Source organism: Gekko japonicus, unplaced genomic scaffold (assembly GCF_001447785.1).
Source record: "Gekko japonicus isolate JY-2015 unplaced genomic scaffold, Gekko_japonicus_V1.1 scaffold915, whole genome shotgun sequence".
NCBI lineage: Eukaryota > Metazoa > Chordata > Lepidosauria > Squamata > Gekkonidae > Gekko > Gekko japonicus.
The window spans coordinates 139563-166845 of NW_015173149.1; the positions used below are offsets into that span (position 1 = coordinate 139563).

The following is a 27283-nucleotide window of genomic DNA, read 5'->3' on the forward strand; positions in this document are numbered from 1 at the left end:
GCCTAGGGGGCACTTCCTTCTCAGAGGGATGAGCCAGTCGGATGAGTAACCTGCTCGTTCCACCGGGAGGCCACGTACTCGAGCGATCCCCCACACTCTGGACATGACCTTGAGGAGACTGAGGCAGAGAAGGTGAAACACAGGAAGATAGGGAAGCAGCGACTGGGAGCCCGGCTTGAGAATCGGTACAGGAGGGAAACAAAGAAAGAGAGGTGGGGCTGCTTTCAGTCACATGGTCTCGGTCTCCACGCTAGCCGGACCCTGTGGAACCTCAGCAGAAAAAAAACGGTCACAGAGCTGGCTGTGCATTTTCCAAAATGGAGATGCTCCAAGCACCTGGACGTGATGTACCTCTCTTGGCAGCTGGTGACTCACTCCGCAGATTGTCCCTCCAAGATGGGCCCTCTTGTTCCTGGCAGCAGTTTGCCTACCACACGGACTCCCCCCCCCCTCAGAGGGTCAGGAGTGGTATGCAGCCCACCCCGACCCCCCCCTCGTGAGACACCATCGGGGCCATGAACGTCCAGCGGTTGGTCTCGGGGTCGTACATTTCTACCGAGCTCAGGTTGGACTGTCCGTCGTAGCCCCCCACGGCGTACAGGCGGCCACAGTTTGCCACGAGGGAGACGCGGCTGCGGCGGGTGTTCATGGGGACGATCAGGTACCACTGGTCCGCCATGGAGCTGTAGACCTCGGCGATGCTGAGGAACCCCGAGCCGTCGTAGCCCCCGCAGACGAACATCTTGCTGCCCAGGCAGGCCGCGCCGTGTCGGCAGCGTTTGTTGAGCATGCTGGCCACGCAGTGCCACGAATCCGTGTGATGGTTGTAGTACTCCACCTGCAGAGAAGAAGAGAAGAAGAGATTGGATTTATACCCCCGCCCTTCACTACCCAAAGGTGCCTCGGAGCGGCTTACAAACTCCTTTCCCTTCCCCTCCCCACAACGGACACCCTGGGAGCAGTGTTCCCTCTAAGCTGTGTAGTCTTGTGAGCAAACTGGCATGAAAGTTGCGAGTGAGCGATTTGATTACTGCATAAACTAGTTTGCTCCGGAGCCGTGCTTCCTGAGCTGAGACAAAAATATGTGAGCTGGAGGCTAAAAAACTTGTGAGCTAGCTCACACTAACTCAGCTTAGAGGGAACACTGCCTGGGAGGTAGGTGGGGCTGAGAGAGCTCTTGACAGAAACTGCTCTTTTTCAAGGACAGCTCTGATCAGAACTATGGCTGGCCCAAGGTCATCCAGCCAGGTGCAAGAGGAGGAGGAGTGGGGAATCAAACCCAGCTCTCCCAGATTAGAGCCCGTGCACTTAACCACTACACCAAACTGGCTCATGAATCACATGAGCTCGAGAAACCAGGGACAGGAGGTGTGGTGAATGCCACAGAGAACCTGGGAATCTTGGAACGGTTTCCAAAAAAGCAAGCTGCAAACAAAGCCGAGGCCAAATTTATCTGACCAGACAACACAGTTATCAGGCAGGCACATCTCGGGCACCATCTCAGGTAGAAGGCGCTGCTGGGGAAGACGTTTTTTTTTCTACCGGGACCCTCTGAAGAGTTGTGGGGCCAGACCAAGAGCCTCACTCAATGGGACGCAGCTCCAAGGGGTCACATTTCCAAGCACGGATGGGAACAGAAAAAGCACAAGAATGACAATCCCAGCCCGGGGCCGTAGACAGCGGTGGGGCATTAGGGGCTTTGCCTGCCCTTGAATAAGGAGTGCCTCTATCCCCAGCCTGCTGGGCCCCCTCCCTCCGCCGGGTGAGGGAGCTTGGGCGATTTTGGGGCCACCGGTGTCGACCACGCGGTCCCTCCCCCGCCCCTGCTCCCTCTGTGCCTCCCCTCTCTTCCCCCTATCAGCCAGCTGAGCAGAGAGGGGTTTTTTAAACTTTAAACCCCCTCTCTGGATTTACGCTGCAGCGGTGGCACGATTTCTCCGTTGAGTAATTTGACTAACTTCAATCTAATCAACTGCCCCCTAAGACCTTTAAGATGGGAGGGCCTGGCGTGATGTGGTCCCTGGGGTCGCAAAGAGTTGGACCGCAACCGTGCGGCTGAACGAGACCTAAGAAATTTAAATGCCTCCCAAAGGAAAAGTCCTGGCTATGGGCCTGCCCCAGCCCCAGAACTCTAGAAATGTGCAGGTGGTTTCAGAGGGTGGCTGTGTCGGTCTACGGGGGAAGGACTCGGTACGAGCCCAGGGGCACCTCTCGGGGTGTGAGCTTTCGAGAGAGTCCAAGCTCCTCTTTTGTCAGATACGTCTGAGGAAGGGTGCTTTGACGCTGGGATAATGTCAGCTAGCTGCCATGCTTTCATTGTTTTCTTTCATCCCTGACCTTTGCGCAGGTGCGCACGCTTGCTTTGCTTAGCTGCCGTGGGTAACTTCAGGGAGGCGCTCTCCAGCCCGTGCGAACTGGCTCAGCCAGACAGCGCTATCAGAGTAACCTTGAATGGAAGGGAGGGCTTGAGCTTCACTATCGGTGTGAATATGTCTGCTCTCAGGGTGGTGTGAGTCTCCCGTTTATGATGTAATGTCCCGCCGGGAGAATCCCCCCCCCCGGCGCGCTTGAACTTCGTTTGCTTAGCTTACACTAACTCAGCTAAGAGGCAACACTGGCTGCAACGCTCCCTCTAAGCTGTGGAGTCCTGTGAGGAAAAAGTCTACTTTGTGAGCTGCTGGCATTAATGTTGTGAGCGGGTGATTTGGCAACTGCATAAATTAGTCTGCTCTGGAGCCCTCCTTCCTGAGCTCAGACAGAAATGTGTGAGCCGGAGGCTAAAAAACTGTGAGCTCGCTCACACTAACTCAGCTTAGAGGCAACACTGGCTGCAACACTCCCTCTAAGCTGTGCAGTCCTGTGAGCAAAAATTCTACCATGTGAGCTACTGGCATTAAAGTTGTGAGCAGGTGATTTGGCTACTGCATAAATTTGTTTGCTCTGGAGCCCTCCTTCCTGAGCTCAGACAGAAATGTGTGAGCCGGAGGCTAAAAAACTATGAGCTAGCTCACACTGACTCAGCTTAGAAGGAACACTGGCTGCAACGCTCCCTCTAAGCTGTGGAGTCCTGTGAGGAAAAAGTCTACTTTGTGAGCTGCTGGCATTAACGTTGTGAGCGAGCGGTTTGGCCACTGCATAAATTAGTCTGCTCTGGAGCCCTCCTTCCTGAGTGAAGACAAAAATCTGTGAGTTGGAGGCTAAAACACGGTGAGCTAGCTCACACTAACTCAGCTTAGAGGGAACACTGACTACAACATGGGAAGTATTTCTTTGAACCGTTTCTCTGCAGAAAGCGGGGAACCAGATGCACAAACTGCATGGTCATGCTAGGCCCACGCACAGCGGCAGGGAGGAACACAAGGCCCTCCCTATGAGCCCCAGTCTATCCTGAGAGTAGGGAGCAAACCACACTTGCTTCTAAAGCTCCACACCGAGTGTAGCCGCACTTGGTTATTGGTCTCTTTCTGCCAAAGGAAGGACAGGTCTGTGTGGCGCTCGTCAACGGTAAGGTGAGCAGGGTGCACATCCCTTGCCTGCCTGAGTCAGAGGGTTGGCTGTCTAACAAACGGGAGAGGTTATTCTAGCAACAGAATGAGAGATCCGGTTGCAGAACGCCGGTCGTTTCAGGACAAGATTCTGAGGTGGCAAGCGCCACCGAGTCACAGCCAATGCCTCCCTCTAAGCCGTGGAGTCTCGTGAGCAAAAATCCTACTTTGTGAGCTCGTGGCATTAAAGTTGTGAGCCAGCCATTTGGCTGCTGCATGAATTAGTTTGCTCTGGAGCCCCATCCTTCCTCCTGAGCTAAGACAAAAATGTGTGAGCCAGAGGCTAAAAGACTGTGAGCTAGCTCACACTAATTCAGCTCAGAGGGAACACTGGCTGGGATCCCAGTTACATGGGGTTGTCATGGCCAGAGACGAACAGAGGTGGTTTGCCCTGGACCAACGCTCCCTCTAAGCCGTGGAGTCCTGTAAGCAGAAATTCCACTTTGGGAGCTCCTGGCATTAAAGTCGTGAGCGAGCGGTTTGGCTCCTGCATAACTTAGTTTGCTCTGGAGGCGTCCTTCCTGAGCCAAGACAAAAATGTGTGAGCTGGAGGCTAAAGAACCTAGCTCACACTGACTCAGCTTAGAGGGAACACTGGCTGCAACACTCCCTCTAAGCTGTGGAGTCCTGTGAACAAAAATTCTACATTGTGAGCTTACTGGCATTAAAGTTGTGAGCGAGTGATTTGGCCGCTGCATGAATCAGTTTGCTCTAGAGCCCTCCTTCCTGAGCTAAGACAAAAATGTGTGAGCCGGAGGCTAAAAGACTGTGAGCTAGCTCTCACTGACTCAGCTTAGAGGGAACACTGGTGAGGAGGCTCAAGATCAGAGCTGTGGGTTCAGATCTGTCCTTGAGCTCACTAGGTGGTCATCTCTCGGCCTCAATTACCGGGCGGGGCTTGCATCAGGCTAAGGTAAGGCTCTCCCTGTCTGCTCTGAGACCAGGAACTCGCATGGGAACAAAGCCAGTAGCTCGGGCCACGCAGATGATGCACAGTAGGGGGGAAAAGTATACTCACGCTATTGAATATTTGCAAGCCGTCGTGCCCGCCGGAGACAAAGATCCTGCCTTCGAACACAGTGACGCCTGCCGCGCTGCGGTTGGAACTCATCGGGGTCACCACCATCCACCTTTCCGAGAGAACACCGACACGAGACGACTGAGTATCGGCCAACAGAAGGACACTCTGTCCCTGATCCCGTGCATCTCTCCCCCTGCTGGATGAATTTCCCCCTGGTGGAAGGGACCTTCCCCAATATGGCTCAGTGGCAGAGCATCTGCTTGGCATGCAGAAGGTCCCAGGTTCGATCCCCAGTATCCCCATTTAAACGGATCAAGTAGTAGGTGATGTGAAAGACCTCTGCCTGAGACCCTGGATAACTATGAAGAGGGGCTGAGGCTCAGAGGCAGAGCCTCTGCTTGGCATGCAGAAGGTCCCAGGTTCAATCCCCGGCATCCCCAGTTAGTAGGTGACATGAAAGACCTCTGCCTGAAAGACCCTTCTTTGGCTGGAAGAGGTTGTCTCTATGAGGGAAGGGGAAGGGAACCTTAATATCCATCTCTGAGAAAATACCCAACGAAATGAGGATACTAAGAAGAGGAGAAGGTGGTGGCAGCAGAAAGACTCACTTGTCCGTCTCAGGCGAATAGACTTCTACAGAGTTGAGGGAGGAAGTGCCGTCGTACCCGCCACACACGTAGATCTGCCCGTCTAGCACTACTGTCCCCATGGCACTGAAACAAGCCAGGAAAAAACAACAGCTTTGTATTCAGTTTGTATTAAGTTAAGGAGCTGCGGTGCCTCAAGTGGTTAAGACGCTGAACTGCAGGCTGTGGAAGGTCGGTAGTTCAGCAGTTCGAGACCCGAGTTGCCGCATGACGGAGTGAGCTCCCGTCTCTCGTTCCAGCTCCTGCCAACCTAGCAGTTCGAAAGCAAGAAAATTGAAGTAGATAAATATGTACCACTTCAGTGGGAAGGTAACAGCATTCCGTGCGCCTTGGTGTTTAGTCATGCCGGCCACATGGCCACGGAAATGTCTTCGGACAGCGCTGGCTCTTCGGCTTTGAAACGGAGATGAGCACCGCAACCCTAGAGTCGGACTCGACTGGCTTTCAAGCAAGGGAACCTTTACCTTTACTTCCTCGGGAGGTGGTGGGCTCTCCTTCTTTGGAGGTTTTCAAGCAGAGGCTAGAGGGCCATTGGACAACTATGCTGATTCTGTGAACTCGGGCAGATCATGAGAGGGGAGGGCAGGATGGGTTGCACCAGTGCTTCGTTCTTCTCGTGGCCCTTTCTTACACCCCCAGGGAAACGCCGATTGCCCCTTTGGGGTCAGGAAGCAATTTTTTTTCTCCAGGACGGTTTGGCTGGGGATCCTGGAGAGTTCTTTGTCATCTTCTGGGCATGGAGCGGGAGTCACTGGGGGTATGGAGGGGGAGGTATTTGTGAATGTCCTGCATTGTGCATGGGGGTTGGACTAGATGACCCTGGAGGTCCCTTCCAACTCTATGGTTCTATGATTCCCTTGGGTGACTGGGGAGCTGGCTTCTACGAGGCTTCTTAGGGCTGGTAGTCAGAGACCCCCGGATGATAGTGATTGCTCAAGCTTATACCTTTGGCTTTTTCCCTCTCTCTCTTCCCCCTCTGCTTGCCTGCAAAGGTGGAAGCCTACTGAGGTTTTCTCATACGATTATCGTCAGGTATTCCAATAACTCAGCACCAACACACAGGACCTAAGTAGGTTCAGTTTATTGATCAGCGTGATGGACACTCCATGAACTTCTGTGTCAGGAACAGGGGTCATTTCCTGCAGGAGCACATAGGAGCGGAGCTCCGGCAGTAAAGAGCCCAGGGGGCGGGCACAGGCAACAAGCCCCACCCCCTGCTCCCAGCAGCCCTCAGTCAGAGCAAGAAGCAGCCAGGTAAGTTGCAGAGCACCCCCCCACACACCCGGTCCCCCGGGTCCAAAACAGTCCAGTGGCACCTTTAAGACCAAGTTTTATTCAGGTACAAGCTCTCCCTCCTCTGTGAGGACAGATCTGCACGTTCCCCCCCCCAATAGCTAGCAATCCAAAACAGTCCAGTGGAGCCTGAGCAGTGGGTGTTGCCTTCTTCTTTTCTAGTCCTATTTGTACAATCCTCGTGTGACCAAATTTGTCAATTTCTTGGTTAAGGAAGAAAAGCTAAACACTTTTAAATAGTTAAGTAGCTCACACCGGTGGTTTAAGATGTCAGAATCCCAGAAAAAAATATACTGTGTTGTTTAGAGCAGGTTTCTGCCAGCTTAACATAGACTTGCTAGTAAGGAATTAATCACAGAATCCTAGAATGTTAGAGTTGGAAGGGACCTTGCAGGTCATCTAGTCCAACCCCCTACACTCTGCAGGAGCAGAGCCGAAAGATAGCCCTGCAACATACCCGAAGGATGGTCATCCAGCCTCTGCTCGAAAACGCCCAGCGAAGGAGCGTCCACCACCTCCCGAGGTAGTCTGTTCCACCACTCAACCACTCTGACAGTTAGGAAGTTTCTCCTGATATTCTCCTGATATTTAGCCGGTATCGATTCCCTTGTAATTTCCACCCATTAGATCTAGTCTTGCAATCCGGAGCAAGAGAGAATAGATCTGCTCCATCTTCTACATGACAGCCCTTCAGATACTTGAAGACTGCAATCGTGTCCCCTCTGAGCCTTCTCTTTCCCAGGCTAAACAGACCCAATTCTTTCAGCCTTTCCTCGTAAGACTTGGATTCCAACCCTCTTACCATCCTGGTTGCCCTCTTCTGGACACGCTCGATGGTTGTGTGCTTCAGTTAAAAAGACATGGTTATGGTTCCAATGGGAAGAACCACCCAGTTAGGTAAGATAATTCAGTACAGCTAAACTGGGACTTGAAAACAGGCTTAGAATCAGAATTAGCCCCATCAGTCATAACCCAATAAAACAGTGACATATTTTATCTGCTGCAATTTATTCGGGTCCCAAGTGTTCCCCCCCAACCTCTATAAGCTTGACGCAGGCTCCCAAAAGACCCCCCGTGAAATTCTCCCTTCCTTCCCGTCGGCCATGCCGCGCAAAGGTCTCCTCCCCTGCCACACACCTTCGTTTGCTGTTCATGCTTCCCACTTTGGACCACGAATCCGACTCCGGGTTGTAAACTTCCACCGTGCTCAGTCGCAGCTGCCCGTCGTACCCGCCGATGGCATACAGGAGCCCGTTCAGCACGGCCACGCCCACTCGGCTCCGTGCCGTCGTCATGGGCTGGCACTGGGCCCACTGGTTGGCAATGGGGTCGAAGACTTCCACCACGTTCAGCGAGTCACCTGCGTAGAAATTTGCTGCTCACATTTTAAGGCGCGATCGCCCACCAGGGAGACAGAGAGAAGGTGCAATTGCTCTCAGGAATCTTCCCCGGGGCAGGGGGGTTTGGCCGCTCGGAAACGGGCTGCCTTTACCCCCCCCCTTACATGTGGACAACTTGCAAACTTTAATCGTCTAGGCGATTTGGCCGTAAATCAGTGTTGCCTCTAAGCTGAGTTAGTGTGAGCTAGCTCGCAGTTTTTTAGCTCTGGCTCACAGGAAGGACGGCTCCAGAGAAAACTCATTTCTGCAGCAGCCCAATCGCTCGCTCACAACTTTAATGCCGGTAGCTCACAAAGTAGAATTTTTGCTCACAAGACTCCACAGCTCAGAGGGAGCCCTGGCCATAACCATCTGGGCCAGGGGTCCATAACCCTTTTTGACCCTGTGGGCACACTTGGAATTCTGGCATGGTGTGGCAGGCAACAGTGACAAAATGGCTGCGGGAGAAGGCGGAGCCAGCTACAAAGCGTTCGCCATGGCTTAACTTCGGCAACGCAGCATGGATCCTTGTGCTGTGGTGGCGGCTGCCGCCAAAGCAGAAGTTTTAAAAATCTGCACGGCCAATCATATCTCCTATAGTCAGTCAAAACCTTGTGGGGCAAAAGCCCTGCTTGGCCCTGCTCACTTCCGAAAAGCACTTGGCGGGCACCATTAAACGTGTCGGTGGGTGTTTCACGGTGCCCGCGTTGGGGATCCCTGATTTAGACGATTCGGCTGTAACCGTCTACGCAATCTGGCCGTAACCATCTAGACGATACGGCTGTAATCTCACATTTTGTGGATCTAATTATTATTTAGGGAAAATACAGTAACGTGGTATTACTGCTGTCCAACAGATTCGGACAGCCCCCCCCCAGCACCAAGGATACAGAGCATCACTTGCCTGTGAGTTCCTACTTATACCTCGTGGCTAATAGCCACCGAGGGACCTCTGCTCTATACGTTTATCCAGTTCCCTCTTTTTTTTTTTAAAAAAATCATCTTTATTAATTTTAAATTAATGTACAATACAGCGTAACTTGAAGCCGCCCATGCTTGTAGCCGCCACCACCTCCTGTGGCAGTGAATTCCACGTGTTAATTACTCTTTGGGTGAAGAAGGACTTTCTTTTATCCGTTCTAACCCAACCGCTCAGCAATTTCATGGAGTGCCCACGAGTTCTTGTATTGTAAGAAAGGGAGAAAAAGGACCTCTTTCTCGATCTGCTCTATCCCATGCATAATCTTATAAACCTCGATCGTGTCACCCCTCAGCCGTCGTTTCTCCAAGCTAAAGAGCCCCAAGCATTTTAACCTGTCTTCATAGGGAAAGTGTTCCAGCCCTTTTATCATCCTAGTTGCCCTTTTCTGCACTTGTATGCCATCTTTCCACCCGATCCTTTCTGAGATGTGGTGACCAGAACTGTACACAGCAGTGTTCCCTCTAAGTTGAGTTAGTGTGAGCTAGCTCATAGTTTTTTAGCTTCCAGCTCACAGATTTTTGTCTTAGCTCAGGAAGAATGGCTTCAGGGCAAACTAATTTATGCAGGAGCCCAATCGCTCGCTCCCAACTTTAATGCCAGGAGCTCACAAAGTAGACTTTTTGCTCACAAGATTCCATAGCTTAGAGGGAACATTAGTACTCCAAATGAGGACGCACCATCGATTTATACAGGGGCATTATGATACATATAGGGGGGTAAAGAAAGACCAAAAAAATAGGGGTGATTATACTCCGTGGGCTCTCAGAATCAAACTACTACGGTCGGTTTCCAGGGTAGATCTGGGAAACTAAGCAGGGTCAGCCCTGGTTCGTACTTGGATGGGAGACCACCAAGGAAGTCCGGGGTCAGGCGGGGCAAAGCCACCTCTGTTTTTCTCTTGCCTTGAAACCGCCATGGGGTTGACTTAAGTCAGCGGCAGCTTGACGGCTCTTTACACACAGATGTTCGCCGCCTTGGGGACCCTGATCGGCAGGGCTCTTTTTGTAGAAAAAGCCCAGCAGGAACTCATTAACATAATAGGCCACACCCGACAGCAGAAACTCATTAGCAAATTGGGCCACACCCCCTGACAGCACAGCCCATTGGCATATTAGGCCACGCCCCCATGCCTTCCCTTGGGGAGCCCGGGCAAGCCTCCTCTTGAAGGGAAGGAAAGGCAGTTTAAACTGCCTTCCCTTGGCTTGCTCGGGCATCCTGTGGCTGCGGGGAGCCCGGGCAAGCCGGCCCTTAGACAGGCCGGGGAAGGCATGGGGAGGCATTTAAATGCCTCCTCGATCCTTCCAGCCCCCCCCCCCACCTGCCTCGGAGTCGCCAAGATGTGTGTGTTACTCTCCAGGCCTTCCCTCTGTGCATACAGAGGTTTTGGCTGTAGTGGGCGTGGCCAACTCTGAAGCCAGACGGAACTCCATTCCTGTGCGTTCCTGCCCCAAAATAGCCCTGCTGATCGGGTGGAAAGATGGCATACAAGTGTTTTAAATAAATAAATCAAACACATATTGAGAATTCCTCCCTGCACTGGTTGCTGAACAATACCCTTAAGCCAAGTTTGAGTCCAGGGGCACCTTTAAGACCAACGAAGTTTAATTCTGGGCATAAGCTTCCCTGTGCATGCACACTTCTTCATATACATTGAAGCAAGACTTCCTCAACCATTACATATAGACATTTGGGGGGGGGGTAGCTGCCAGAAAAGGCTCATTGAAGCCATTTTTCTCCAGGCCAGTTTGGCTGGGGATCCTGAAGGCTTTTTGTCATCTACTGGGCATGGAACAGGGGTCACTGGGGGTGTGGAGGGGGAGGTATTTGTGAGTTTCCTGCATTGTGCCGGGGGTTGGACTAGATGACCTTGGAGGACCCTTCCAACTCTATGGTTCTAAGATACATAAGTAATATCTGCTTAGCCTCTGCCGGGGCTTTTGCTCCTGTGTGAGATCAGGGCCCTACGGGACCTACTGCAGGGCCTGTAAATGGAGCCGTTCCGCCGGGCCGTTGGCCGAGGCGGCGGGTCGTCCAGTGAAAAAGTCGACCTCCCCTGCTGAAGTTCACCAGGTCTGTGTGGGCCAGATCAAGAGGAACTTGCAGACCTAGTGGCGCCAGCTCTGGGGATTGTGTGTATAAACAAATAGTGCAATCTGTTTTAAATTGTTGTTCTTGATGTTCTTAGATTGTTTATGAATGTATTTATATATTGTGATGCCGAATGGCTTTGTGATCCCCCCTGAGCCCACTTGTGGGGAGGGCGGAATATAAGTTCGAAAAATGAATGAATGAATGAATGAATAACTGAGCCATGAGTATAGCTAAGATTGGATTAAAACAGCTAGGAAGAAGAAGGAGGAGGAGGAGGAGGAGGAGTGGATTTATATCCTGCCCTTCACTACCCAAAGGTGTCTCAGAGCGGCTTGCAAACTCCTTTCCCTTCCCCTCCCCACAGCAGACACCCTGGGAGGTAGGTGGGGCTGAGAGAGCTCTGACAGAAACTGCTCTTTTTCAAGAACAGCTCTGAGAAAACTGTGGCTCGCCCAAGGTCATCCAGCCAGGTGCAAGTGGAGGAGTGGGGAATCAAACCCGGTTCTCCCAGATTGGAGTCCGCGCACTTAACCACTACACCAAAGTGGCCTGTGAATGGTAGGAAATTAGCATACAGATAATAAAGGAGTTAACAAACAGATGTGAGAACTAAGTTTGAGTCCAGCGGCACCTCAAAGACCAACAAAGTTTAATTCTGGGTATAAGTGAGAACGGAGTCTCTCCTACATCGGAGTGATGGGTTGGATCTTGCAGACCTGTTCGGCGAAGAGTGGCTCTCTCCTCGGGCGCAGGGAGCTTTCCCTGACGCAAGAGGAAAGCTCCACCAGTAACAGACCTGTGGGATCAAACCCCTCAACCAAGATGCAGAAGTAAGTTGGTTTAAGGGTATTTTCCACAACCAGCACGGGGGAAGAGTTCTCAGCACCGCTTCTCAGATCTGCACTGTGTGTCTGGGATTCCTGCAACTGCTGGAATAATTTTGCCTGGGAATTCTTCCACGCAACGTACATTTTTGCGAGCTGCTCTCAGGATGAAGATCAAATGGCAGGATATAAATACTCAGGCTCCCAACCCTGCCCTTGCCCCAGGAATTCAGGGCAAACTTTGTCTTTTGGACTTGCCGGGGGAAAATTTATTAATTTATTTATATTTATGATTTTAACTTCACCATAAACAGGTGTATCTGGTACAATATTAAAATTACATACGGCGAGTCGATCACATTATTTTTTACCTAACAAGGTATATAGTCTGTTCCATCTTTCTCTAAACAGGTCGTCATCTTTCCCTTGTAATATTATCGACAATTTGTCCATCTCCGCTATATCCAACAATCTAGATATTATATCTTCTTTGGAGGGTATTTCTTTCCAATTTCCAATATTTTGCAAACATAATACACGCTGCTGCTAATATATATGTTATTATATATTGATCAGGTTTTTTAACCTTGTCTGGTAGTATATTTAACAAAAAGACTTCTGGTATATATGGTCATTCTATGTTCATAATTTCATAAATTATTTTATACACTTTGCGCCAATAGTTTTGAGTTATATGGCACCTCCACCACATATGATAGAAAGTTCCTACACTGTGCTTACACTTCCAACACTTTTTAGACCTATTTGTATAACATTTAGCTATTCTTTCTGGTGACCAGTGCCATCTAAAAAACATCTTATATATGTTTTCTTTATAAGGTATTGCTCTCATGAATTTTATGGCTTTCCATATTTTGGACCCGTTATCTATATCCACATTATGACCTATATCTTGCATCCATGAAATCATTGGGGCTTTTACTACTTCATCTCGTAAATAATCCTGGAGAAATAAATTATATAACTTCTGTATCATTTTAACGGCAGGATATAAATACTCCGGCTCCCAACCCTGCCGTCATTTTCTATCCTGCCTTTGGCCCAGGAATTCAGGGCAAACATTTGTCTTCTGGACTTGGGGGGGGGGGATTTAGATGCACTGCATGATTACCCACAAAGCCCCCAACCAAGACCCTGGACCAAACACCAATCAGCTTTTCTTGTGCTCTCGACAGCTGCACGACAGGCAAAGCTGCAACCGGCAAAGCCCGGCATGGATTTAACAGCCGAGGAACACACAAAGCTCCCTTACGCCAAGTAAGATTGTGGGACCAGCTAGCTCAGGATTATCTATCAGAAAGGGATCTTTCCATTTTGTATACAACCGGATTAGAAAACATAAGGAACATAATAAGAACGCTGATAGTAATACGTGCAAAATTTTAAATCAACATTATAAGGGTGTAGAAACGTATTTGTGTTTAGAGAGAAAAACTTAAAGAGACACTTCAGGGTTAGATTCTCCTATTTTATGTTTGTGTTGCAGATCTGTTTTGTCTTGGTTACTGTTAGCTTGTTTGTCTAGTTGCTATAAAATAAAAGTAAAACTGTTTAAAAAAGAAAGAAAGGGGTCTTTCCCAGACTGGCTCCCATTCAGCAACGTTCCCTTCCACAAAAATACTACTTGTGAAAATATGGGTTTTGGAGCAAATTCTCTGTTCGAGCTGGCATATGTGACCTTGCCCCCAAGACATTCAACAGCTGCTTCGTGGGGGGTGATAGTTCCCCTTTAGGCCACTGAACCCATGTCAGTTCTCATTCCACCCTCACCCCACCTCTGCCTGTCTTAAAGCTCTGGGCGTCAGTACTAAAACACAGTTCCCAGGGGTCCGTGGGAAAACTCACCACAGCTCAGTTTACAGATGTCTCCAAAGAGATCACTTTACATGCATTTCTGGCATACAAGCGGCGGAGTAAACTGTTGCAGAATTTGGGGTTCCAGGAGCCTGGGCCTTTCTGGGAACTCTCAGGCTGGGGCAAGGGATGCTCTGTATTCTTGGTGCTTGGGGGGGGGGGCAACAGTGGGAGGGCTTCTAGTGTCCCGGCCCCACTGGTGGACCTCCTGAGGGCACCTGGTATTTTTGGTTACTGTGTGACAGAGTGTTGGACTGGATGGGCCATTGACCTGATCCAGCACTGGCTTCCCTTATGTTCTTATGGATAAAAATCTGGAGCAGAGGTCCATCAGTGGTTCTTAGCCACAAGGTATAGATGGGAACTCTCAGTCTGGGGCAAGGGATGCTCTGTATTCTTGGTGCTTGGGGGGGGGGCAACAGTGGGAGGGCTTCTAGTGTCCTGGCCCCACTGCTGGACCTCCTGATGGCCCCTGGTATTTTTCGCCACTGTGTGACACAGAGTGTTGGACTGGATGGGCCACTGGCCTGATCCAACACTGGCTTCTCTTATGTTCTTATGGATAAACACATGGAGCAGAGGTCCATCAGTGGCTCTTAGCCACAAGGTATAGATAGGGACTCTGGGGCAAGTGATGCTCTGTATTCTTGGTGCTGGGGGGGGGGTGTGCAACAGTGGGAGGGCTTCTAGTGTCCTGGCCCCACTGCTGGACCTCCTGATGGCACCTGGTATTTTTGGCCACTCTGTGACAAAAGTGTTGGACTGGGTGGGCCACTGGCCTGATCCAACACTGGCTTCTCCTATGTTCTTATGTTTTTCTATGCTATGTAGGTTTTGCTATAACTGACTTTGGTTTCTTGGTTCTGAAGTCCAGTAAGCCTTTGCTTTTTTGCTGGCAGCCTAGGCGTCAAACCCAAGGCCTTGCCCTGTAAATGCACTCTTGTCTGAATTTGTATCTGACATTCCCCGTTCTCCAAGTGCCCCATTCTCTCATAGCCTAAACATATACCTGCTGTGGAGATGCCGTAGCTGTCTGGGTCTTGCTGACATCGCAGTTAATAAAATATATCTAGGCAAAAGTTCACCCTAGCAGAAATTCATGTAATCACCCTACCGTGGGCTGGCCTAGTAAATTCTGGATTGACGTCTCCATTGGTTCCTACAGACTGGAAAGGGCATAAAAATGTGGCTTTGGGCTTTGTTCCGGGCTGTTTGGCCGACACCCCACCAGCATGCGTGAGAGTCTTGGTCCTGGCGTCCAGGAACGTTCCTTGTGCTTTCTAAGAGTGTCCACTGTATCAAGTACTACTTTTATATGTATTGAGTATTACTTGTATATAGTTTTAAAGAGTCAATAAACAGTTTGAGTTTTAAGCAATTGATCTCTCTGGTCCTTTTCCTCTGGAAGCCTGAGTTCTCTATACCGTCTCCATCCATCCACTGAAAAGAACCCCACGGGGCTTGGGATATTCCCCCACCTTAACATAAGAGGAGCCCTGACAGATCAGACCAGTGGTCCACCTAGTCCAGCATCTCAGACAGTGGCCAACCAGTCCCTCTGGAGGGGCAACAACAGGGCAGAGAGGCCGAGGCCTTCCCCTGATAAGGACACCAGAAGAGCCCTGCTGGATCAGACCAGTGAGGGTCCATCTAGTCCAGCATCCCGTCTCACACAGTGGCCAATTAGTCCCTCTGGAGGGACAACAACAGGGCAGAGAGGCTAAGGCCTTCCTCTGAGAAGAACCTCAGAAGAGCCCTGCTGGATCAGACCAGTGAGGGTCCATCTAGTCCAGCCTCCCGTCTCACACAGCGGCCAGCCAGTTCCTCTGGAGGGCCAGCAACAGGGCAGGGAGGCCGAGGCCTTCCCCTGATGAGAACCTCAGAAGACCCCTGCTGGATCAGACCATTGAGGGTCCATCTAGTTCAGCATCCTGCCTCACACAGTGGCCAATCAGTTCCTCTGGAGGGCCAACAACAGGGCAGAGAGGCCAAGGCCTTCCCCTGATAGGAACCTCAGAAGAGCCCTGCTGGATCAGACCACTGAGGGTCCATCTAGTCCAGCATTCTGTCTCACACAGGGGCCTACTAGTTGCCCCAGAGGGCAAATGAATAGGATGCCTTTACTGCCTTTGGATATGGAGGTTCCCTTGAGTCCTCCTGACTAGCGGCCAGCCACGGGCCTCTCCTCCAACGCCCACCCCCCTCCAAGCCATCTATGCCGTTGAAAGATACCTGCAGAGTTGAGTCCTCCGACGGCGTAGATCAGGCCCGCGATGGAGGTGCAACAGCGTGGGCGGGTCTTGAAAGCCGGGAGGTGCGGTTGGCGCTCTGGCATGAGGTGGTAGTCTTTCGCTTCGTCCACCAGGTCCCTGAGATTGAAGGCCAAGCCACAGGGAAAAAGCCTAATGAGTTCAGTGCTTAGAGAGAGAAGGGAAAGGATGAAGACGGCGGCGCGGTTGAAGATACAAGGAGACAGGCAACCAGCTCTATCTGATGTTTGGTGGCCGGTCTGGCTCTAGACCGGAAGACCTGGACCAGGCGTTACAAGCCGTGGCTGGTTGGCTTAGACTGAGCCAACTGAATCTGACGAAGACGGAGGTCCTGTGCCTGAGTCGGGCGGACAGGGGGTAGGGATCCCGCTCCGGAACCTTCGATGGGGCGCCATTGGTGCCAGCGCCGGAGGTTAGGAGCTTGGGAGCAGTGTTCCCTCTAAGCTGAGTTAGTGTGAGCTAGCTCACAGTTTTTTAGCTTCCAGCTCACACATTTTTGTCTTTGCTCAGGAAGGATGGGGCTCCACAGCAAGGCAATTTATGCAGTAGCCAAATCGCTCACTCACAGTTTTAATACCAGTAGCTCACAAAGTAGAATTTTTGCTCACAGGCAGTGTTCCCTCTGAGCTGAGTTAGAGTGAGCTAGCTGACAGTTTTTTAGCCTCTGGCTCACACTTTTCTGTCTTAGCTCAGGTGGGGTTGTGGGTGTCTTGGTGGTGGGTTGTATTTCTGTTTTACACTTGTAAATAATAAAAATTTATTTAAAAAAACGATTTCTTTAAAAAGAGGACATAACAGTGCACAATGGCCAGGCGACATCTGCGTTGCTAAAACCCCAGTGATATCGTAAGGACCAGCCTGGCTGCGAATGCTATTTCAGGTAGGGTACTTAAACTCTTTGCAGTGGAATACGGATCAGGGTAAATAATTTCACCTATTTCAATCACAAGAAAGTGGGACAGCAAATAAACAGCCATCTGAGTTTGTTAGCGTAGTGTTATTTAAGGTACAGTTCTGTACATCCTTTTTTCTTTTTACAGAGGAACCATCCAACCACAGGAGATCTCAAACAGCAGACATATCCCTACAGAAAGAACTCCATCCCCCTCCTGATTAGCTGGGGTTGCCAACTTCCAGATAGGGACTGGAGCTCTCCCAGAATTAAAACTGATCTCCAGACTACAGAGATCAGTTCCTTTAGAGAAAATGGCTGCTTTGGAGGGTGGACTCTGTGGCTCTCTACATGGGGTACAAATTTAAATAATAAATACATTTCCATTGCAAAGAAGTGGGTGGGCAAAGGCCCTCCTTGCCCAACCTGCCTTCTTCCCTTGTAGAAGAAGAAGAGAAGAGATTGGATGTATGCCCCGCCCTTCACTACACAAGGGAGTCTCAGAGCAGTTTACAATCTCCTTTCCCTTCCCCCTCCCCACAACAGACAAACACCCTGTGAGGTAGGCTGGGCTGAGAGAGCTCTGAGAGAACTGGTTTTGAGAGAACACCTCTGAGAGAACTTGTAACTGGCCCAAGGTCACCCAGCTGGCTGCATGTGGAGGAGTGGGAAATCAAAGCCCGTTCTCCAGATTAGAATCCACTGCTCTTAACCACTACACCAGCCCTGTAAGGCAGGCTTCTCTGATAATTTCTACCATTAGGAATCATTAGGACAGAGAAGGCAAAAAAGAAGAAGATAAAAAGCAGATGATATCGCACAGACCTATGGTGCACCCACATTGATAATAAGGGGCAAGGCACACTGTGCCTCAGTTCTGTCTTCCACAAAATGGGCATAACGGTGACCTACCTCACAAGGGAAAGGAAGCTCTTTGCAAACCGAAAGTGCCAGAGAAAAGAATCCTGGAATTAACAGAGCCCGATACCCATCCCTGCCCACTCAGGGTCTGATCAAGGGCAAAACAAAACAAAAATCACGTATGTGGTTTTTTGTTTTGTTTTAGAACATAAGAACATAAGAGATGCCAGTGTTGGATCAGGCCAATGCCCCATCCAGTTCAACACTCTGTGTCACACAGTGGCCAGAAATACCAGGTGCCATCAGGAGGTCCAGCAGTGGGGCCAGGACACTAGGAGCCACTCCCACTGTTGCCCCCCCCCCCAGCACAAAGAAGACAGAGCATCACCTGCCCCAGACTGAGAGCTCCTATCGATACCTTGTGGCTAAGAGCCACTGATGGACCTCTGCTCCAGATGTTTATCCATACGAACATAAGAGAAGCCAGTGTTGGATCAGGCCAATGGCCCATCCAGGTGCCATCAGGAGGTCCACCAGTGGGGCCAGGACACCAGAAGCCCTCCCACTGTTGACCCCCCCCCCAAGCACCAAGAAGACAGAGCATCCCTTGCCCCAACCTGAGAGTTCCTATCTATGCCTTGTGGCTCATAGCCACTGATGGACTTCCTCCATATGTTTATCGATAAGAACATAAGAGAAGCCAATGTTGGATCAGGCCAGTGGCCCATCCAGTCCAACACTCTGTGTCACACAGTAGCCAAAAACACCAGGTGCCATCAGGAGGTCCAGCAGTGGGGCCAGGACATTTTAAGACCTCCCACTGTTGCCCCCCTCCCAAGCACCAAGAATACAGAGCATCCCTTGCCCCAACCTGAGAGTTCCTATCTATGCCTTGTGGCTTATTCCAGCTGAGCTATTCAAAGTCTTAGAAGATGATGCTGTTAAAGTTCTGCACTCCATTTGCCAGCAAATTTGGAAAACGCAACAGTGGCCACAGGATTGGAAAAGGTCAGTATACATTCCAATCCCAAAGAAGGGCAATGCCAAGGAATGTTCAAACTATCGCACAATTGCACTCATATCACACGCTAGCAAGGTCATGCTCAAGATCCTACAAGCTAGGCTTCAACAGTACGTGGATAGAGAACTACCAGAAGTACAAGCTGGGTTTCGAAGAGGTAGAGGAACTAGAGATCAAATTTCCAACATTCGCTGGATTATGGAGAAAGCAAGAGAGTACCAGAAAAATATCTACTTCTGCTTCATTGACTATGCTAAAGCCTTTGACTGTGTGGATCACAACAAACTATGGCAGGTCCTTAAAGAGATGGGAGTACCAGACCACCTCACATGTCTCTTGAGAAACCTGTATAAGGGCCAAGAAGCGACAGTTAGAACCGGATATGGAACAACTGATTGGTTCAGCATAGGAAAAGGAGTACGACAAGGATGTATATTGTCGCCTTGCTTATTTAATATATATGCAGAGTACATCATGCGAAATGCTGGCCTGGATGAATCACAAGCGGGAATTAAGATTGCTGGGGAAAAGATCAACAACCTCAGATATGCAGACGATACCACTCTGATGGCAGAAAGTGAAGAGGACCTCAAGAGCCTCTTGCTCAGGGTAAAAGAGGAGAGCGCAAAAGTGGGCTTGAAGCTCAACATCAAAAAAACTAAGATCATGGCATCCGGCCCCATCACTCCTTGGCAAATAGAAGGGGAAGTCGTGGAAGTGGTGACAGACTTCACGTTCCTGGGATCCCAGATCACCGCAGACTGTGACTGCAGCCATGAAATTAAAAGATGCCTGCTCCTTGGGAGGAAAGCGATGGGGAACCTAAACAGCATGATAAAAAGTAGAGACATCACCCTGCCAACAAAAGTCCGCATGGTCAAAGCAATGGTATTCCCAGTAGTCATGTATGGCTGCGAGAGTTGGACTATAAGGAAGGCCAAGCGCCGAAGAATAGATTATTTTGAACTATGGTGCTGGAGAAGACTCTTGAGAGTCCCTTGGACTGCAAGAAGATCAAATCAGTCAATCCTAAAAGAAATCAACCCTGACTGTTCCCTGGAAGGCCAGAGAATGAAACTGAAGCTCAAATACTTTGGCCACCCAAAGAGAAGGGAGCACTCACTGGAGAAGACCCTGATGCTGGGAAAGATTGAAGGTCAAAGAAGACAGTGTCATAGATGCAACGAACATGAAGTTGAGCAAACTTTAGAGGACGGCGGAAGGCCTGGCGTGATCTGGTCCATGGGGTCGCGAAGAGTAGGACTCGACTGTGCGACTGAACAACAACAACTTAACCCCTACAGCGAACTGGCTCTAGAAGAAGAAGACGAAGAAGAAGAAGAGATTGGATTTATACCCTGCCCTTCACTACCCAAAGGAGTCTCAGAGCGGCTGGCAAACTCCTTTCCCTTCCCCTCCCCACAGCAGACACCCTGTGAGGTAGGTGGGGCTGAGAGAGCTCTTGACAGAAACTGCTCTTTTTCAAGGACAGCTCTTATCAGAACTACGGCTTGCCCAAGGTCATCCAGCAGCTGCAAGTGAAGGAGTGGGGAAGTAAACCCGGTTCTCCCAGATTAGAGTCCGCGCACTTAACCACTACACCAAACTGGCTCGATCTATACCTTGTGGCTCATAGCCACTGATGGACCTCTGCTCCATAGGTTTATCTAATTCCCTCTTGCCCTTGATCACATCTGGAGGTGGAGGACTTGCATGTGCGCAAAAGCAGACCAAACAACTCCCTGATGTGGTGTACGCTGGCATTCCACTGTATTTCTGTGCACAACAGCGAGAGCAGCTTGCACGGAGAGAAAGATGCTGATGAGGGGGTCCTCTCTAAGGTAGATTGGACAAAGTAGATAGGGCTCAAGCCATGGAGGAGGAGAAGGAGAAGAGGTTGGATTTATACCCTGCCCTTCACTACCCAAAGGAGTCACAGAACGGCTTACGATCTCCCCGACCCTTCTCCTCCCCACAGCAGACACCCTGTGAGGTCGGTGGGGCTGAGAGAGCTCTTTTGAGGACTGCCCTTGAGAGAACAGCTCTGAGAGAACTTGTGACTGACCCACGGTCACACCAGCAGCTGCATGTGGAGGAGGAGTGGGGAATCAAACCTGGTTCTCCCAGATTAGAGTCCGCGCTCCTAACCATGACACCAAACTGGTTCTCAACAAACAGAAGAAGAGAGGAAAGAAGAGATTGGATTTATACCCTGCCCTTCACTACCCAAAGGAGTCTCTGAGCGGCTTACGATCTCCCCTCCCCTCTCCTCCCCACAGCAGACACCCTGTGAGGTCGGTGGGGCTGAGAGAGCTCTTTCGAGGACTGCCCTCGAGAGAACAGCTCTGAGAGAACTTGTGACTGACCCAAGGTTGCACCAGCAGCTGCTTGTGGAGGAGTGGGGAATCAAACCTGGTTCTCCCAGATTAGAGTCCGCGCTCCTAACCACGACACCAAACTGGCTCCTGGGGTCCTCTCTAAGGCAGACAAGTCTCAGGCCACGGAGAGCTTTGTGGCTCGGCAGCGGCACCTCCCGAGGACGCCGTCCGCCTGGACTTGAAGGGACAGAGAAGGAGGAGAGAGAGAGAGAGAGAATGATGACAAGGCTCTTACTTCCACCGTCTGCACTGGCAGGGTCATCTGGAGGAGAACTCCCCTCTCTGTTTGGCCTGCATAGTGGAAAAAGGATTTCACGTTTGGGGGGCTTTGCGCCTGGCTGCTGCCTGCGTGTTTCCTCGCCAGAAGGCTCTCCGCCCCGCCCCTGCAAACAAGGAGACGTCCCTCCCCGCGCGGCTGCACCTACCGGCACTTGTGGCAGGGGCGGACCAAGTCGTCTTGCTGCACGCGGTCCGTGAGGAACTGAGGCCGGCAGAGGGGCAGGCGGATTCTGGAGAGGAGCTCCGGCAAGCGGGCCTCTCTCCGCTCCCGGTCGTATCTCACCCAGGCCAGGGCGGCTTCGAAGACCTGCCGGGAGAGAAGCGGGAGGCTCGGGGAGGAATGCTCTGGGTGCGAGTCGCCCTGCCTCGGGACGTGTCGGGCCAGGTGACCCAGTGGAGCTGGGCTCTGGCAGTCCTAGAACCACAGAGTTGGGAGGGGTCATAGAGGCCATCTAGTCCAACCCCCTGGTCAACGCAGGATTAGCTTAGAGCAGTGGTGGCGAACCTATGGCACGGGGGCCAGAGGCGGCACTCAGAGCCCTCTCTGTGGGCACGCGTGCCATCGCCCCAGCCAGGCCCAGACCATCATTCAAGTGTCGAATTCTCTGCCAAATAATTTTAAGTCAATGAAAGCCTTTGGGATTGCTTTCCTTACTTTGTTTGGATCATCTTAAGTTAGTGTATGAGTTGTTTTTCCTAAAGTAAAACCTCCGTATTCAGGTTAAATGGCCGTGTCGGCACTTTGCGATAAATAAGTGGGTCTTGGGTCACAGTTTGGGCACTCGGTCCCTAAAAGGTTCGCCATCACTGGCCTACAGCATCCGTGACAAGGGTTTGTCCAGCTTCTGCTTGAAGACCGCCAGTCAGGGGGAGTTCACCACCTCCCCAGGCAGCCGGTTCCACTGTTGCACAACTCTTACTGCAAAAAAGTGTCTCCTAATATCCAGCAACAACCTTCCCACCCTTAATTTCGTCCCATTATTTCGAGTCCTCTCCTCCACTGCCCACAGGAACAGCTCCTTGCCCTCCTCCAAGTGACAGCCCTTCAAAGACGTGAAGAGAGCCACCGTGTCCCCCCTCAACCTCCTCTTCTCCGGACTAAACATTCCCCAGTCCCTCAGCCTTTCCTCGTAGGGCTTCTTAGTCTCCAGGCCCCCAATCATCCTCATCGCTCTCCTCTGCAACCGCTCCATTCCGTCCACCTCCTTTTGGAAGTGAGGCCCCCAGAACTGCACACAGGACTCCAGGTGCAGCCTGACCAATGTTGTGTACAGCGGGACTGTGACTGCCTCGGGGGGTGGTGGATGCTCCTTCGCTGGACGCTTTCAAGCGGAGGCTGGACGACCATCTTTTGGGTATGTTGCAGGGCTCTCTTTCGGCTCTGCTCCTGCAGAGTGCAGGGGGTCGGACTAGATGACCTGCAAGGTCCCTTCCAACTCTAACATTCTATGATTCTATGTAGAAGATGGAGCAGATCTAGTCTCTCTCGCTCCGGATTGCAAGACTAGATCTAATGGGTGGAAATTACAAGGGGGTCGATACCGGCTAAATATCAGGAGAAACTTCCTAACTGTAAGAGGGGTTGAGCAGTGGAACAGTCTGCCTCGGGAGGGGGTGGAGGCTCCTTCGCTGGACGCTTTCAAGCGGAGGCTGGACTACCATCTTTCGAGTATGTTGTAGGGCTATTTTTTGGCTGTGCTCCTGCAGAGTGCAGGGGGTTGGACTAGATGACCTGCAAGGTCCCTTCCAACTCTAACATCCTATGATTCTATCTTGCGATCTGGATGTTATGCCTCTGGCACTCAAGACCCACAGCCCACCCTCCGGATGACTGCGCAATAACCTTTCAAGCAGGAAACTGACCTGGTGGCGAGAACTGCCTCCGGCCCCGCCAGCCCATACCTGCTCCTCCAGCTTAACGTTGAGCTCGTCTCTGGACACCAGCTCCAAGACGTCTTCGAAGGGCAGGGCCAGGAACTCCTCGGACATGGAGACTTCCACAAAGTGCTGGTGGATGAAGCTGTTGGCAGCGTCGTAGAGAACGGCACACATCATGGTTTCGGCAAACTGGCGCACTCCAAGGCAGTTCTTTGGGTGGAGCCTTCCGGGACGATGCCAAAAAAACCCAACCAGACAAGAAACAGCACAGAGGTTGAGAGGCTGCGGCTCAGCAAAAGGACCTCTGCTTTGCATGCAGAAGATCCCAGGTTCAATCCCCGGCATGCCCACTTAAAAAGGACCAGGATGTAGGTGATGTGAAAGACCTCCATCTGAGACCCTGGAGAGCCGCTACCAGTCTAAGTAGACAATACTGACCTTGATGGAACAAAGGTCTGATTCTCTGTAAGGCAGCTTCATGTGTATCAGGTGGAGAAACAGAAGAACATCAGAGAAGCCATGTTGGATCAGGCCAATGGCCCATTCGGTCCAACACTCTGTGTCACACAGTGGCCAAAACCCAGGTGCCATCAGGAGGTCCACCAGAAGGGCCAGAACTCCAGAAGCCCACTGTGCCCCCCCTCCCAAGCACTGAGATTACAGAGAGGAGAAGCCATGTTGGATCAGGACAATGGCCCATCCAACTTTCTGTGTCATACAGTGGCCAAAACCCAGGTGCCATCAGGAGGTCCACCAGTGGGACCAGAAAAGAAGGAGGCTTTGGCCTGGCTGCATGTCCACTAGACAAAGGACTTATGCAAATGCCAGCTCCCAATATTCCATCTCATTCCAGGATGGTGTTCCTGAATACACCCCCTTTTATTTATTTATTTATTTATTTTTATTTATTTCGATTTCTATCCCGCCTTGCCTGACAAGCAGGCTCAAGGCGGCGTACGATAATAATTTACAACAAAAACAGATAAAATTCAACAATAAAATATAAAGTGCAGATTACATACAAACAATAAAGTGCAGATGGCGATCGTTGTAGTTGGCCCCGTATGACTATCCCAAAGAAATTGCCAGTAATAGATGTTCAGTAGCTCGTTCAGTGGTGGCTCCTAACCGAAGGCCTGGTGGAAGAGCTCTGTTTTACAGGCCCTGCGGAACTGTAAGAGGTCCCGCAGGGCCCTGATGTCCTCCGGGAGCTCGTTCCACCAGTGTGGAGCCACCACTGAAAAGGCCCTGGATCTGGTAATAGCCAGTCTGGCATCCTTGGGGCCAGGGCAAATTGGAAACCGGCCGATAGTTGGCCAATTCAGTCGGGTCCAAGGATGGTTTTTTTCAGGAGAGGGCGGACCATCGCTTCCTTGAGTCCCCCTGGCCCCTGCTCTCTCCTGTACACATGAATGGTTAGCATTTGTTGCAAAGGAGAAGCCAAAGCGTTGCATTTCGGGGAAACTGGTGCCATCGGGGAAAGCCCGCCCTTCACCCTTGAGACTGAGTGACCCGCTCCTCTCTCTACAGAGCGCTCCCCTTCCTCCATCCCAACCACCAGGCACAGATAAGACGCCTTCAGCCTGCCAATTATAATAAAGACCACAGGGGAAATTTTGGGCAGGAACGCAGAGGAACGGAGTTCCGGCTGGCTCCCAAGTTGGTCACGCCCAGCAGGAACTCATTAGCATAATAGGCCACATCCAACAGCAGAAACTCATTAGGATTGGCTACATTAGGGATGTGAGGCCTAACATGCAAAGGAGTTCCTGCTACAAAAAAAGCCCTGGGTTTGGACAACAGACAAGGTCAACAGAATAAGAAGCAAAAGGTGGGTATGGCTGGACGACCACACTTCTGGTAACATGGGGGTGCGGCCTAATGTGCTAATGAGCTGTGATGTCGGGGGTGTGGCCTAATATGCTAATGAGTTTCTACTGTTGGGTGTGGCCTATTATGCTAATGAGTTCCTGCTGGGCTTTTTCTACAAAAAGAGCCCTGAAGACCACCATCACCAACCCAGAATAAAACGAGGTTGCACTTACCAGTAACTATTGTTTATTGAGTATCTTCTGTGCAGGCCCACATGGGGACTCTGCGCATGAGTGGGCCTGCCATAGGATAGGTCTTTACAGGTAGAAGCCTCCAGGGGTGCCAGAAGCTTGTTCCCACCAAAGGGACCACATGCTCCAGCACAGCAGCGTCCCCCCTACCTTCAGTACCTCTTTTGCCTCCGTTCTAGCTGTAAAGGCCTATCCAATGGAAGGCCTGCTCATGCGCAGTCACAGAATCATAGAGTTGGGCGGGACCTCCAGGGTCATCTATAGTCCTACCCCCTGCACAATATAGGAAATTCACAAATACCTCCCCCGCCACACCCACAGTGACTGCTGTTCCACATTTATTTATTTGGTGTCGTGGTTAAGTGCGCGGACTCTAATCTGGGCGAACTGGGTTTGATCCCTCACTCCTCCACTTGCAGCTGCTGGATGGCCTTGGCCAAGCCGTAGTTCTGACAAGAGCAGTCCTCTCAAGGACAGTTCTGGAAAGAGCTCTCTCAGCCCCGCCTACCTCCCAGGGTGTCTCTTGTGGGGAGGGGAAGGAGTTTGTAAGCCGCTCTGAGACTCTGAGTGAAGGGTGGGGTATAAATCCAATCTCCTCCTCCTCCTCCTCCTTCTTCTCCCTCATTTAAAAAGTTATTTCCTTCTCCTCTATCCTGAACCCACTGCCCCTCAAGTTCTCCACCCCTCACAAATTTTTCCAGACCTCTGTCATTCCCATCATTATTGCCTTTTTTTTCTACACCAAGAAGTCCCAAACTCTCCAGCCTTTCATAGAATCGTAGAGTTGGAAGGGACCTCCAGGGTCATCTAGTCCAACCCCCTGCACCAGGCAGGAAATTCATAAATACCTCCCTCCACCTCCACTGATCGCTGTTCCACGCCCAGAAGATGACCAAAAAAAACCCCTCCAGGATCCCCAGCCAAACTGGCCTGGAGAAAAACTGCTTCCTGACCCCCAAGTGGCGATCAGCATTTCCCTGGGTGTGCAAGAAAGGGCCACAAGAACTGAGCACTGAGGCGACCCGCTCACTTAACAAAGTAGTTGGAAAGTGATTCAGCAAAGATTTAGCTTTATTCAACAACTCGAACACAAGTCCACCACGGATCAACATCTGATAGCCAGAACAGCTTTTGCATTAAAGCTGTTCCCTTTTATAATAGAGTTTAAAATGTTGAAGTAAATATAAAAAAAATGTAAAGGGAAAATGGGTAGAGCACTGCGGGAAGCCACTACTAAGGGAGGGGGGGAAGGGAAATAAGGATATTTGAAAAGTGTAAGTAAATGTTAAATGTGATACAATATCCAAAAATAAAAGTTTTGTGATGAAAAAAAAGGGAATTAGATAAGCATATGGAGCAGAGGTCCATCAGTGGCTATTAGCCACAAGGTATAGATTTGGGGCTCTGGGGCAAGTGATGCTCTGTCTTCTTGGTGCTTGGGGGGGTCAACAGTGGGAGGGCTTCTAATGTCCTGGCCCCACTGGTGGACCACCTGATGGCACTGGTATTTCTGGCCACTGTGTGATACAAAGTGTTGGACTGGATGGGCCTTTGTCTAGATGGCAGCCCTCCACGTACTTGAAGATGGTGATCATCTCACCTCTCAGTCGTCCCCATGTGCGACTGCACAGAAGATCGATGATGAAATGCAAACCCCATTGAATAAAACCAAATAGAGGACTGCAGAGTAGTAGTTAGGGATTCCTTTTGAAGGAGAAAGAGAAAACCCTACAGGTTTGTTAGGGGGCAGCAGACAGAATGCTGGATTCCGGCTGACAGTCATCATGGAGTACTGTGTACAGTTCTGGTCACCACACCTCAAAAAGGATACTAGAGCATTGGAAAAAGTGCAGAAAAGGGCAACTAGAATGATCAAAGGGTTGGAACACTTTCCCTATGAGGAAAGGTTAAGGGGCTTAGGGCTCTTTAGCCTGGAGAAACGACGGCTGAGGGGTGACGTGATCGAGGTTTATAAGATTATGCC

General features: G+C 50.8%; 1 protein-coding gene across 2 annotated transcripts in view; it reads right to left on the minus strand.

Annotated features, from left to right (window-relative positions):
• Positions 1-451: 451 nt before the first annotated feature.
• Positions 452-27283, minus strand: part of KLHL18 (kelch like family member 18) — a 75649-nt gene continuing 48817 nt past the window's right edge. The window contains exons 4-10 of one of the 2 annotated variants that reach the window (XM_015422350.1): positions 23261-23459; positions 21505-21665; positions 15890-16026; positions 7644-7866; positions 5175-5279; positions 4564-4675; positions 452-838 (exon numbers count right to left, since the gene is read on the minus strand). In XM_015422350.1, coding sequence (XP_015277836.1) covers positions 452-838; positions 4564-4675; positions 5175-5279; positions 7644-7866; positions 15890-16026; positions 21505-21665; positions 23261-23459 — 1324 coding nt within the window. Of the gene's footprint in view, positions 839-4563; positions 4676-5174; positions 5280-7643; positions 7882-15889; positions 16027-21504; positions 21666-23260; positions 23460-27283 lie in introns of both variants that reach the window. The other variant, XM_015422348.1, reaches the window with a different exon arrangement.